The 14989-nt window shown below is 32.1% G+C and overlaps 5 protein-coding genes across 5 annotated transcripts; 3 read left to right on the top strand and 2 right to left on the bottom strand.

Moving 5' to 3' along the window:
• Positions 1 to 26: 26 nt before the first annotated feature.
• Positions 27 to 1818, bottom strand: TVAGG3_1028280 (uncharacterized protein; the record flags this gene model as incomplete). The annotated part of the gene is made up of 1 exon (XM_001308877.1): positions 55 to 1818. One exon carries the CDS (start codon positions 1816 to 1818, stop codon positions 55 to 57), a length of 1764 nt encoding a protein of 587 aa, XP_001308878.1.
• A 996-nt stretch (positions 1819 to 2814) lies between these two features.
• On the top strand, positions 2815 to 3514 carry TVAGG3_1028270 (uncharacterized protein; the record flags this gene model as incomplete). Its single annotated transcript, XM_001308878.1, has 1 exon — positions 2815 to 3471. The coding sequence occupies one exon, from the start codon at positions 2815 to 2817 to the stop codon at positions 3469 to 3471; it is 657 nt and encodes a 218-aa protein (XP_001308879.1).
• Positions 3515 to 4542: 1028 nt separating this feature from the next.
• TVAGG3_1028260 (response to arachidonic acid) lies at positions 4543 to 6143 on the top strand (the record flags this gene model as incomplete). The annotated part of the gene is made up of 1 exon (XM_001308879.2): positions 4713 to 6077. One exon carries the CDS (start codon positions 4713 to 4715, stop codon positions 6075 to 6077), a length of 1365 nt encoding a protein of 454 aa, XP_001308880.1.
• Positions 6144 to 6633: 490 nt separating this feature from the next.
• On the top strand, positions 6634 to 8377 carry TVAGG3_1028250 (dynein heavy chain binding; the record flags this gene model as incomplete). The annotated part of the gene is made up of 1 exon (XM_001308880.2): positions 6646 to 8361. The coding sequence occupies one exon, from the start codon at positions 6646 to 6648 to the stop codon at positions 8359 to 8361; it is 1716 nt and encodes a 571-aa protein (XP_001308881.1).
• An 85-nt stretch (positions 8378 to 8462) lies between these two features.
• TVAGG3_1028240 (uncharacterized protein) lies at positions 8463 to 9538 on the bottom strand (the record flags this gene model as incomplete). The annotated part of the gene is made up of 1 exon (XM_001308881.1): positions 8621 to 9337. One exon carries the CDS (start codon positions 9335 to 9337, stop codon positions 8621 to 8623), a length of 717 nt encoding a protein of 238 aa, XP_001308882.1.
• Between the last annotated feature and the right edge of the window lie 5451 nt (positions 9539 to 14989).

The raw sequence follows: 14989 nt of genomic DNA, 5'->3' as shown, positions 1-14989 counted from the left end.
ATATAGCTAAAGCTTGGAAAAATACATTATTTCATACAATAATATACAAACAATTTATTTATTGAAAGCCGATTTGCGGCTTTTATTGATTTTTTCTATATCATCTTTCATCTGATTAAAATTATCCATTTTTTGTTTTAATTCTTCATTCTTTTGTTTAAGATTTACTAGTTCTTCCGAATTCTTTAATTCTTCAACATCCTTACGCTTCGTTTCCAAATCTTCCATTTTTTCATCTACTATCTTCTTCATGTCCATTACTTGGACTCTCATTTCGTCTATTTGTTGTTCAATTATTTTGCTTTCATCATTTTCGTCATCATCTGAAAAATGGAGAGAAGGAAGGTCACTAATATCTAATCTGTTTTGAGACAGTCCGTATGTGTCTTCCTCTGTTACTACTATTGGTTTCTTTTCTTCAGAAACCACTGGATTCTTTTCATTTGTAACTTCAGATGATCCTTCGCCTGGTTTAACAGCAAATGATGAGATTGATGGCTTAATTAAAGTTCTTAGACGAACAATTTCCCCTTGTAATGTATGAATCATGTTTCGATAATTTTTCATTTTATCAGAAACTCGCTTTTGTTCGTTAATTTGGCGTTTTAATTCTTGTGACGCATTTCTTACTCGATCTTTTAATGCTGATTCTTGGTTTGATATATCTTGGAATACAGAAATCAAATCATCTCTTTTTTTAACTTGGTTTTCTGTTATCTTTTTAGCTTCTGCTCGTTTTTCTTGGCATTCAGTCATCATTTTTGATATCTTTTCTTGTATTCTTTGTGATTCAGCTTGTGTTGAGAAAATTTTTTCTTTTAAACTTTGGATTTCAAGTTTGAGACTCTCTTCTTGCTTTTGCATTAGTATATTCTGTTCTTTTCCTTCTTTTATAATTCGCGCTTTCTTTTTTATTTTCAATCTTGTATTTTTCTCTTGTTCACTGAGAGCACCATCAAAATTTGAGTACTGAACTCTTAAATCTTCTATAATGCTTTCTCGTGCTTCTCTTTGTTGCGTTATCTGTTGAAGTTTTTCGGTTAAAATTGTATTTTGATTACTAAGTTCAGTAAGATGAGTTTTAAGATATTGAATGTTATTTTCGTAAGCATCTACCTTCTCTTGTTCTGATCTTTGTAACTCGTCACGAATTACTTGAAGTTCGTTATATGAATTTCTAATGGATGATTCTGCTTCTTGGACTTTTTTTGCATATGTATCGGAAAGCTCTTCGTTTACTTTAAGTATTTTAAGGTTCATATTTCTTTGTCTTTCGCAATTCAGAGAATGTTGTGATGCTTTTTTGTCAATTTCGATTGCTGCTGTGTTTCTCATCTTCCTCGCAAATGATTGGAGTTCAAGTATTTTATTTTGAGCAGCTTGGTAGTTCGATGATATAGTTTGCTTCTGATTTTCATATTCAGTAAGTCGTTTATGGTTTTCTAAATCGCGCATTTGCCTTTTTTGTGAGTATTCGTCTTGTGCTTGACTAAGTTGATGTTGTCGCTCTGTAAGAATGTTTGATTTTTCTTCAACTTCTTTCATTAATTCTTGAATTCTTTGTTCTAGTTGTTTTGCACGGATTTCATATTGTTTCGATTGTTTTTCTGTCTTATTTATGCTTTGACTAACAGTTTTATTGTGTTTTTCTGTTTGAGCAAGAGTTGCTTTTAGTTGGCGAATTATATCATCTCTTTGCTGAACTAGTTTAATATTATTATTGTAGTCGTTTGTGACTTCCGCTATCTTTCTTTGAGTTTCTTCGATTTCTTTCGATTTCTCTGTGAAAGCAGTGGTAATAAAATTAACTAAATCCATGCAAAAAAAAATTTAAAATGCATTCAATTTGTATTGATGAATTTATGACAATAAACCAAAATTGAGCCAATTTTCTTCAGCATATGAAGTATAATAATAGTGTGTATTGGCTCTAGAATGATCTGCATTAATAAATAAGTTTATTTCAGTAATTTCATTAAGTTATCTCTAAGTTTAGTTGCCCGTCTCCAAAGTTTACAAAAATGTACGTTTATTATTGTTTGAGTCTTCTTCTGTATCTCCTTTTTAAATTCTAAAACCGTAGAAAGATAGATAATGATGTAAATATGCTAATGCCATTCTTATTCAGAAAAAATATTCACCCTATCATAGAAAAAAACTCCTTTTAAATCGCCATTTATTGAATAGTTGTAAAATGTGAAATACTTGGAAAAAGGAAGAAGGTAATTGATATAAATTGATCAACATAGACAGTTTATATATGAATTTCTGCAAGATAAAATGCTTCCTTTAACTTATTTTGGGTATGCTATAGATAAGAAAAAGAGAGAGAAAGGGAAATTAAAAAAATTATTCTTTCATTGATGTTATTTTTGATTGATTAACTAATCAATATGTTTTAATCGAAAGGTAAATGAATAGCTTATATCAATTGATCGATGAAATCAAAATATTGTCAATGATATCTTGAATGAGGTCTACAGATTGGTTAGTATCTGTGGATACTATAACAAATTTCTTCGGTACTTCGAATTTTATGTAAGTGTTTACCTTAAATGTGATTTTATGACATTCAAAAAAGATTTCATTCGAGATTTCATTGTTTTATCCAAGAGATTTATGTATGACATCTGACTTAGTTTAGTCATATATTTGTTTGTATTTCTAATTATTTGTGTAAAAATGAGAGATTGAGAACATCATCGAATTCCGAAATCGAAATTTCGGATAAAATTTCATTGTTTTGACTTACACATCATCAAACTATTATATTGAGTATATTGAAAATCACTTCATTTTATAAAAAAGTTTTCGATGCTGAAGAGAGGACTTTTCCTTTTCACGACCGGAACTATTGGTGGCGGAATTGCTGCTACCATCTCAGCTGGACTCAGAGGTGATGGAAAACCCTTTGATTTGGCCAAAATCGCACTTTCAGGATTACCTGTTGGTGCTCAACTTTCATCATTTCCATTAGCTACATGGGCATTAGTTAAAGCAAGTCCAAAATTTGCAGAAATTGTCAAAAATAAAGAACAACATCCGTTTAAATATTACATTACCGGTGGTATTGGAGCTGCAGCCATATTCACCGCGATAACATATACAGCGCAAGCTACATTGCACAATAGAGAAACAAAAGGCAAGAAGAAGACTTACAAAGCTTCTGATTATCTCGATGCTTTTGTTGATAGAGTTGGAATCTCAATCGGATTCCCTGCAATGATGGATTACGTCCAAGATAACTTACCAATGCCTAAAAACTCTCTTGCACAATGGGCTCGTGGTCATTTTTGCGTTTGCTGCGCTAATGTTGCAGGAAGAATTGTTGCATACCCAATACTAAGATACAGACACGGAATGAAATTAACTTCGATCATCAAAAATTACTTGAAGAATACACCAAATGTCATCATTACAGGAGATACCGTAGCTACTATAAGACCAGCATTTAACTTCATGTTACAATAAGTGTTACTTAATAAAATTTAATAAAATTTTTGTTTAATACTCTATATTCCTCAAAGATTTCATGTTTCAATAGCAAAATATCTAAAATAAATTCCAATACATCTCTTATGTCTTAAGTAAATGATAAATATTTGATAGATATTTTTTTAATATTGTAATAAAAGTTTTCTTTTATATCATATCCCTGTGTTTCTATGTGAGAAATGTCTGGTCATAAAGGTCTCTCTCTTCCAAATTAAGTTTTTCATTTAAGAAAATTCCAAAAAAAAATCAAAATTTAAAAAATGAAATGAAAAAATATGATTTTCCATAGAAATTTTGAAATATTAAAAAATTTTGGATTTATAATAATTCTACAATTTATGCTTTATTTAGATTTTACCCAAAATGATCGCAAAATGAATGTAATTCATCAAATTTCAATTATGAATTAACCAATTTTGCTTTCAAAACATTTGAACTCATATCTCTTCTAGGTATTTAAGCATTTCTTCGAAATTCTCAGATGAAATTTTTCAATTTGAAATTGACATTCTTATTTTTCAAAAATACAAACAGTATTTCTTTCAGAATATCTAAACATAGGATATTTCAGGCAAAATCTTATCACAGAATACAATACAAGGCATATTAATACAATCTTATATATCAAATAGATATTAAATTCTATAATTTACGATTCTACAGTTCGCAAATACACTATATTGAAACATCAGTATAGTACAATGCATTCACCCATGAATATACTAAGAATTGAATCGATTCCAATGTGAAATTTTCAATATATCAAGTATCAACATGATATCTCTCTTAACCAATGTGAGGACTAGTGAATAGACTTAGTAATAGTGAAACCACACAGTTTTGGAGATCGCAATTTTTCCCAAAATATGATCCACGTGAATTATTTTCCAAAAATATTGCCACATGGGATTAGCGTGTTGTGAAAACAATAGCCTTTTATATCAATGTAAATGTTTCAAACAGGAAATTTCTTAGTAGGTCAACCGAGATACGTTAAATTCCACTTTTTCATGATTTTTGAATTCATTTTTTGGATATTTCTCTGTTAATAACTGCATTCTATTTGTAGTTTTACTCCTTAAAGGCCAAATTTTTCTGAAAAGAAGGGCAATTACGTTTACAAAAAAATCAGAAACAATTGCTCATCAAATTCCTTTTCATTTATTCCTTTAAATTCAGAAATTTTCAATTCAGTGTAAATCTTTGTAAATCACTCAATGATCACGAGACCGCCAACACCAATATTTTCCAACCAAATCCTCACTGAAATCTCGGATAGCAGCATAGATGGCGAGCTTTCTCAGCTTTACAGTGATAGAGCCGAAGTTTTCTATAATCTTAACAAAATTAAGGAAGCCAAGGGAGATCTTACCTCTGCTCTCGAGCTTGATAAAACTAATTCGAAGGCAATTTTACTTCAACACAAAATTCATATTAAAGAAAGGGATACAGATGCGGCATTTAGAGATTTTCTATTTTATCCGACATTAAAAGAAGCAAATCCTACAGACTTCAAGAGGTATCTTCAATTCCACGAACGCATTGCAAAATTCGCCGAAAAAATAAATAATGTTACAGTTGATCTTAAGCCAAAATCAAAAGTCAGCGAAGGTGAATGTGATTTTGAGCATTTTACGCGCGAAGATGCCATTGACATGACCAAGTATCTCCGTGATTTCAATCGTCCAAAAGCAGAAACAGTTATCGCTTTAATCGATAAAATTAAGGCTATTTTGAAGCCATTACCCAATATCGTCTCAATTAATCCATCCTCAACTACAGGCAAGATCCGTGTTGTCGGTGATACACACGGACAGTTCCAAGATCTTTGTTATATTTTCGATCAATTCGGCTATCCATCAGCCGACAATCCATATCTTTTTAATGGCGATTACGTTGATCGTGGATCCATGGGCGTCGAGATTCTTCTTACCCTTCTCTGCTGGAAAGTGGCAGAACCAAATTCTATTTATTTGAACAGAGGAAACCACGAAGCCATCTCAATGAACGGTCTCTACGGATTCGAGCGCGAATGTACTGTTAAGTACAGCGCTGAAATGTTCCGTAGATTCTCTGATTTGTTCTGTTATTTACCGGTAGGACACATAATAGGCGGAAAAGTACTTGTTGTCCACGGCGGCCTCTTTGGTGATGACGCTACAACAATACAGACCATACAGATGGCCAATAGATTCCAACAACCGCCTGAATTTGGTGCAATGAACGATATTTTATGGTCTGACCCAATGGACCTCTTCGGAAGGGCACCGTCACCACGTGGTGTTACCACAATGTTCGGTCCAGACGTTACAGAGTCTTTCCTTCAAAGAGAAAAACTCGAATTACTTATTCGCTCTCACCAGATGCAGATGGAGGGCTATTTAGTGCAGCACAATGGAAAGTGCATCACTGTTTTCTCTAGTCCAAACTATGTAGGAAGAATGAACAATAAAGGAGCAATTGTTACGTTGACATTCGACGGAAACACCCTCAAAACACCAGAATTCTCAAGCTTTACTGCTCAGCCAATACCTAAGGACTTCAAGCCAATGCAATACTCTGCTTTCAGCTCTTATTTCTAACTTTATATTATTATAAAGATTAAAACTATATTATTATATGATTGAATTAATTGTTTACACATAAAGAATTATTTAATCAGCTTTTTTAAAATCAAGTCTAAAATATAAATTTTTGATAAAATATAATTAATAGATTAATTTATAGAAAATAATATATATTTCAAACTATATTTCTATAAATAAATAGAATTTAAGTAAGTGAAATAGAAAAATCGACTGAAAATACAAGGATTTTCATTGTGTACAAGTTCATTCCTGATTAAAATGTTCAAATATATTTTTTTGTTTGGAGATTTTGTAATATGCGTTTCAAAAATTCTATATCATCACATTGTATTACTAATCTGATATTGATATTAGTTCTAAAAGTAAAAATTTGTGACAATTTTTTGATATTTTTTTGGATTTTGATGCATCATCTCTTGTGATTATCATAGTGATTGAATGTAATTTAATCTTTGCTGAGTTATACCGCATAGAAATGTCTAATAAATGGTTAGATTCATGAAAATGAATTCGTTTGTAAATTTTTTTCTGTAGTTTACAAAATCGCACGTTACCCTAAAAAATGGATCAAGAAGCTGCAAAGCAAACTGACCCAGAAGTAAATATATATTTAAGTGAAACTCCTACAATTTCTCTTTTCTCACAGCAAAGTTCTGTTGCTTCAATTGCAAGCGCAGAAGCTGAAACATTAAAAGCAGCAAATGAGCGTTATCAAACATATCAACCAACATCAACACAAGATAGAGGCAATCTTACATTCCACCTTTTCACGAAAAATAAAGATACACAAACAGATAAAGTTATTAAAAATGATGTCCAAATTCAACTCGATTCTCATCAATTAATTCTTACAGATTCGAACCCAACAGAACGAGTAATCAGACATGGACCTCTTGATCGCTTGAGAGATGATTGTCATCCACTTGCATCAAATCAATGGCAATCTACACCAGAAAAGACTCTTTTGGATGCTCAAGCTCGTATAGATTTCGGTCCGAACTCCAAGGAAAGTGATCAAACTCTACAGCAATTCAAAGATTTCGGTCATAGTTTATTCGTTATCGAAAGAATGGTACAACAGAATATTCATTTAGAAAAGATATTAGCATATTCATCACCAAATTGCACTAGCGATACTCAAAACGTGGAAAATCTACTTAAATTCCATTGTTCACAAACATTTTCACGACCTGTTACAGATTTATCATTTAACTATCAGAGTGTTAACTTCTTTGCAGCTGCTTACGGCGAAGTACCTGAAAATATGCTCTCCCAATTCAAAGAAGAGCCTTCTGCCGGTTTAATTTGCGTTTGGAATATTTTAAATCCAGGACAGCCTGAAAGAATCATCGAAACAGCATCAGTACCTAAATCTATAGTATTTTCTGATGGTGTTGCATACCTAATTGCTGCTGGTTTCGCAGACGGATCAATTGGATTATACGATATTCGTTCAAAGAAATGCGAGTGCATCGCAATGTCAACAGTAGAAACAGGTTCGCACGAAGGCGATGTCGGCGAAGTTGTTTTCCAGCAGAGAACTGATACTCGTGTCAGATCTGAAGCAATTGTGTCAGTTGCTGCAGGAGGAAGAGTCACACAATGGACAGTTGCTAATGGCCTTGAACATAAAGACCTCGTGACCCTAAAGAAACTCAAAACAGCCGGTGCAGATGGAGATACTCAAACATTAAGATACGAAGACTTACATTGTGTAAGTTTTTCAAATGCACAGCCAAATATATATGTTGTTGGCTCAGAAGATGGTGCTTTATTCGTTTGTGATACTCAATACAATGAAGATTTTGTTCAAAAATTATTATTCCACTACAGATCTGTTTTAACTGTTAAGTTCTCTCCTTTAGCTCCAAATTGGTTCATTTCTGGCTCTTGTGATGGAAGCGCCGCAATTTGGAACACTCATAGACAGACACCTGTAGCTGTTTTCTATTTGAATAAGGCTAATTTCAATTGTATATCGTGGTCGCCGATAAGTGGAACCGTTTTTGCCGCTGCTTGTTCAGATGGCGAATGCAGAATTTGGGATGTCTCAGTAGATAGCGTTGATCCTATAGCTAAATTAAGTACTTATGAGAAGAAGGAGTTCACGGCAATAGATTGGTCGCCAAAACTCCCTGTTTTCATTGCTGGTAGTACATCTGGTGTTGTTTATCTTTCAAAAGTTGTTGGTATCGCTTCTCTAACTAGTGGAAAGACTAAGGAAGAGGAAAGAACTCGTTTCGAGTCCGTTATTCAAACAATGTCTAATCAAGAATAAAAAATTATATAAAAATTTATCATTATTGATATTATTTATTACAAACAAAAATTTTATAACATAATTTAATACCAAAAACATGAGTTTTTCTTCAAGAAAATCGATTAATTGTTTTATAGCTTGAATTCTAATTAACTAAACATACACCTTTAATATATGCACATTTCTTGAAGATTTGTTGAAAAATCGAAAATAATATTAAAATATGAAAAAGAAAAAGCGAAAGTAATGTTTCACTTGGTCGTAACATATCGAAATATTATAATCTATTTGAATTGAAAGCTGTGATTTCTTTTGTATTTTTGAGTTCGGATTTTATTTTTTGTGCGATCGAATTCTTCATGATATTTGATTCAAATATTGATATAGTTTCTAATCTTTTAGATTCAATGAATGATTGACGTAATTCATTTGTTATTGTTAATATTGGTTGGTCGCCCAGGCCAATTGACTCTAATTCGTATTGTATTTTAGTATTTATATCTAAATCCATCCATTCTTGATCCTTCACTCCTGAAATTGATTCGGAAGGAATTTGTTTATCAGATGGATTACATTTAACTATCGTAGATAGTAGTACAGATGTCGGTGAAATTTTTGATCTCAGTTGCGATGTACTTTCCTTAAAAGGATGGCTTTCATCAAATGTAGGAATAACTCTTGGAACTAAGAAATTATCGATAATTTTATGAGTATCTACGGGAGTAAATATAGGCTCTATTACTTTCCATAAAACTGTAGTTGCTTCATTGATTTGTTCATCATCTGGTTTAGATTTATGTACTTTTGATACAATGTCCATGATTGCTTTGGCAGATTCTGGTGGAATATTTTTAATTTCATTTGGATATTTTAATATCTTTTTGAAAAGAAAATATATGTCTTCTTGTTCTAATGATCTGCCTCTTTTCATCTTTTTAAGAATGTTTCGAGAATATCTTTTGAGTTCTGAATTCGACGGATTGTATTCATTCATAACGAAAAAAATTATTAAAAAAATGAAATAACTGAATTATGACAATTTTGTTTTTCGTACTTATTTGGGCATGGAATCTTAATGGTAATAGATTATTTTCTTAAACTCAGGAAATCTCATTTGCTGTCACATTTTTGGTCAAAATAGTTGATGCTTTATCTCATGATCCTAAAGTAATTGTTTCATCAGAAGGGTTTTCTCATATCGACTTTATTATAATTCGAAGTACTCTATATATCCGGATAATTAAATCAAGCTTAATATAAGGCACTATTATCAGTTTTGATACTTCATTTATATTTACGGGTGCGAAGACCTTTTAATGAGTAATTAGCGTCACTTTTCATATTTCTATAATGATTTTTCTTCATTCTATAAATGAGTCGTAACACTTTATTATTTAAAGAAATGATTGCAAAACATGGAAATGGACTTAGTGAGTATGGTTATGTCGATATTTCTCAATTCCAAACAGATGAACATTTTAATAGAGAAGGATATCGATACTTGTGTGAGTACAATAATAGTAATATCTGGTATCTCTATACAATAGCTAATACTTATTTGCTAATCGATTTAAAAACACAATATTATATTACCGGAATGAAAATTCATGGCACAACTGCTTATGGATATAGATGGGATGTACATCCACCAAGCTATGCGCTGGAATTTTCGAATGATAAAGAAACTTTTATGACTTTATTTCAAGAACAGAAATCTAAAAGGATTACAGATGCAACTCTTGAAACAGATTATTGTTTTGAAACAAACAGGCGTTTTAGATATTTTAGACTGAGGGAAACAGATTTTGCAGATGGAAAAGGAGAACACGGCCAATATATCTCATGGCTTGATTTTTATGTACTAAAAAATTTCTCTTCTGCTTGTGATCAAGCTTTTTCTCAATTAATATTTTCTTATCTTTTAACTTTCTCCATATTTTTTTATTAAATTTAAAAAAATAGTCTTTAATAACATCTATAGTGCTTATTTTTATATTTTATGAGCTATCAATATCATATCAGATATAAAAATTATTAAAAAGATATCCTACATTTTTGGACTTCAGTATATTTTCAATTACAAGCTAAACAAAGACATACCTAATCCTTAATATGATATAGATATCCTGACTGAGCTACTCTTTCATCTGTAAAATGATGCGAAAATTGTCTGATTTTGCAATAATTTGGCACTTTTCAAAATGCAATTATCAAATTCCTCTATTTTAAATGAAGCGTAATGCTTTATTATTTAAAGAACTGATTGCAAAACACGGACATGAACTTATTCAGCATGGCTATATTGATATTTTTCAATCACAAAATAACGAATTTTATGTAAACGAAGGTTATCGATACTTATGTGAGTATAATAATAGTAATGTCTGGTTTCTTTATACAAGAGTTAATAATTATTTGCTAATCGATTTAAAAGCCGAATATTTTATCACAGTATTAAAATTACGTGGCACTACTATTGGATATAGATGGGATGTACATCCACCGAGCTACGCGTTAGAATTTTCGAATGATAACAAAACCTTTCATACCTTATTTCAAGAAAAGAAATCTAAAAGGATTACGGATGAAAATCTTGAAACAGATTATTGTTTTGAAACGAGAGGTCGCTTTAGATATTTTCGACTGAGAGAAACCGATTTGGCAGATGGAAAAGAAGAACACGGCCAATACATCTCATGGTTTGATTTTTACGTAATAAATAGTTTCTCTACTGCTTGTGGTCAAACTTGTTTTCATTTACTATTTTCATATCTTTTAACTTTCTCCATTTTTTTAATTTGATTTTAAATTAGTGTACCCAATATTTTCTGTAGTACTGATTATTTTTATCTTTTTAAGGGCTAACAAAATCCGGTCAAATACATTTGCTATCATTAAGATATTCATATTGACTTCACTAAGATTTCAAATAAGTACTAAATAGAGGCAAATATCAAATTCGATATGATGTGAATATCATAACCGAGTTATTGTATCATCGAAATCTTGATACATTATTATGATGCGGAAAATTGTCAGTTTTTGTTATCAATTGGCACTTTTCAAAATGCAACTATCAAATTTCCGCATTTTCAATGAACCGCAGTGATTTATTATTTCAAAAATTAATTGCAAGATACGGCAATGGACTTCTTAAGAAAGGTTATGTTGATATTTTGCAGTACCAAGAGCTCTACTGGTATAATATTGAAGGATATAAATATTTATGTGAGCACAATAATAGCAATACTTGGTTTATTTTTACTAAAATTGGTAATTATATGCTGATGGACTGCTGTTTCTTTCGACATTTTTATTCTAGATAAATATGCTTTCAATAGAAAAGAAAATTCAAGAGTTGCTACAACTAAACCATTAGATGAACTTTACTAATGTCGGTCAAAAGTTTGAGACAGAGACCGTAAAACATGAAGGCTATCGTTTTGACTACCCCTTAAGATGGTTAAGAGACCCATCCGTCACAAAAGCTATTGGCTTTCGTAGAATGAAGTTCATTTCAGAAGCCATACATGGTTTCCCATTTACGGTCGCTTTTGAAGTTCGATACTATAACAAAGAAAAACGTACGTATGAGAAATTTGAACAGGGAAAACTTTTACAAGTGAATTTGCTTGTAAACTTAGAAACAACTCTTCAAGCTTTTCAAGAAAAAATAAACGATATCTATCTCGAATATGCAAAACAGTACAACATTGACGAAGGAGAGTACCATCTCGATATATATTATGACAGGAAAAATGCAACTGTTAAAATCAATAGAATAGAAGACCTTGGAGAAGACGTTTATATTTCTACAAAATATAACAACTTGGCATGGTATAGATTTTTGAGGATGTTAAATCAGCCTGCAGAATATCCAGTACACCCGAACTTTTATGAAGTCGAAAACCCTAATGGAACATATGAAAATGTTTTCGACTCAGATGCTATTATAGTTCATGCTTCATTTTCTGGTGCACAAAACTCTTTTTTATGCTTGGCAAATGACTTTTACGAAAAACCTACAAAGCTAATAGAACCACCGAGTGGAAGTATTTCAGACTTTCAAGTATGGTTTACTACAGATGGAAGAAAGAGAATAGTTCCATTATACCATGCGTTTTACTTAGAACTTAGTCTCATATACAACTACTATCGAACGGTAAAAATATAATCTTTTAATACGGTTGAGGTGTTGGATTTGTTTGCCAACTAGACTGTGGTGCAGGTTCAGGCTGTTGTATAACAGGAGCTTGTTCTTCTGGTTCAGGGTCTTTAGGTATAATACCAACAAACTGACCTACTCTTTTACCAATATTTTTGACTCCGTTCCAAATCCTCTTCCTACGGTTTTTATTCCATTCCATATACCTCTTCCAACTCTTCTGAAGAAGTTTCCAATACTACTGAGAAACCATTTTACTATATGTAAAAATCTAATGTCCACCTAGTCTCTTACGTTTCCTTCTGAGTTCCATACATTCTTTAACTGGAGCTCATACATTCTATTTCTCCTCTGGTAGAAAACATACTCTGGGTCAACTCCTGTGTTCGCGTCATCTGCATAGAGTTGTTTATATCCCACTTCGGGGTTTGTATAAAACTCTTTCCATCTCATATTTGCATACCATGGTGGTAAGCCTAACGCAGCGTCATTTGACATGGCAGTTTGCATTTGTACATCTGTTGGCACTGACCATAGTTTGCCATTGCAGTTTGTATTCTAACTTCATTTGGAATATTCTCTGGGTTTGGTTGTCCAGGTGCTGTGCATTCGCTAAGTTCTGTGCGTCCATTTAATATTAGATAAAAATATCTCTTACGAGTACATATGCTGAACATTTGCAGGCATTGGTTCATCTTCATATTCTCTATATCTTTCTGCCACGTCAAATAAGTAAATGACACAATGGAAAAAACCTAAAACAAGTAGTCCTATTTCAAACCACATTTACTTACTAGTAAAATTTCTTTGTTATGACACTTTCTCCAGTTTATAGGACCTCTCTCATATTCTATCTTATCGTATCTAAACTCATAGTCATGTATGTCCCTCTAACCATCTCATGACACTTTCCAAACCACTTTTATCGGATGTAAAGTAAAAGCATGGATGGTTATGTAAAACGTCTAAAGTTTCTAAAGAGTCTCTCAAAGTCCAGTCTACTTGGTATTGAAAATCCCATGTGTTATAGAACGGCGGGTCCACTATAAGAAAACATTTTCCTTGTCTTTATATTTTTCATACAACTCTGTCAATGACATCTCACAAACTCTATACCCTCAATATATTTTTCTATGTTCTCTTTGAAAACATTTGTATAGTTAGATATAAAACTTTTGACATAAGTGTTTCAATGTCATGAATCTTATAGCACCACTATATAATAGTCTAGCAGATATACTATCCCAGTCAATATACTCTGCCTTTTTCAAAACCTCTCTGGACAGTATTTTTCTTATCTATGGTATACGTTCCATCTTACCTATAGGTATCTTTTCTTTTAACTCTTTCAATATTTTGTTTGTGTCTGGTATATGTTTGAGACGGTTCATATAGTTGTCGAAGTCATTGCATATAATCTTTGAGTCAGGAAATATTGTATGGCACAAATGAGATATATAGAAACTTCCACCGAACAAGTCTACAAATGTTAGACCATTCGGTAGTTTCTTAAGTTCTCTCAATAGAATATCTTTACATCTACTCTTATTTCCAAAGAAGGGTAACGGTGGTTTTGTAAAATTCATTTTATATACAATAAAATGTTTTTACCCTGAAAAGTGACAGAAAGCGGTTTTTGACAGATGTTTTATTGTGACTTCTTCGTAAAGACTTTGTTGGAGATTTCTTCGTAAATGAGTGTAAATGACCCAAAAATATATTTTAGGGTAGAAGGGTATATCTACCCCGTTTTCTACCCTCTTTTCTACCCTCTTGAATTTTCATGAATTTCTTCGTAAAGACTTTGTCAGACTTCTTCGTAAAGACTTTGTTAAGACTTCTTCGTAAGATTTGTGGAGACTTCATCGTAAAGACTTTGTTGAGATTTCTTCGTAAAGACTTTGTTGAGACTTCATCGTAAAGACTTTGTTGAGATTTCTTCGTAAATGACCCTAGTAGTATATTTTTGGTGTAAATTTCATGAAAATTCAAGAGGGTAGAAAGAGGGTAGAAAACGGGTAGATATACCCTTCTACCCTAAAATATATTTTTGGTGTAAATTTCATGAAAATTCAAGAGGGTAGAAAAGAGGGTAGAAAACGGGGTAGATATACCCTTCTACCCTAAAATATATTTTTGGGTCATTTACACTCATGAACTTTCTTGTCTATGTTTTGTTAAGATTTCATCGTAAAGACTTTGTTGAGATTTCTTCGTAAAGACTTTGTCAAGACTTCTTCGTAAAGACTTTGTCAAGACTTCTTCGTAAAGACTTTGTCAAGACTTCATCGTAAATGTTTTGTTGAGATTTCTTCATAAAGACTTTGTCAAGACTTCATCGTAAATGTTTTGTTGAGATTTCATTTATACTAAACATCTTCGGGGGCTAGAAGGCACGAAGTGCCTGGAAGCCATCCCCCAAGAAAAAAAAACTTCATTATACTCATTCATCCTCAGGGCTAGAAGGCACGAAGTGCCTGC

Source organism: Trichomonas vaginalis, chromosome I (genome assembly GCF_026262505.1).
Source record: "Trichomonas vaginalis G3 chromosome I, whole genome shotgun sequence".
In the NCBI taxonomy this organism is placed as follows: domain Eukaryota; phylum Parabasalia; order Trichomonadida; family Trichomonadidae; genus Trichomonas; species Trichomonas vaginalis.
This window is presented reverse-complemented; position numbering and strand designations above follow the sequence as displayed.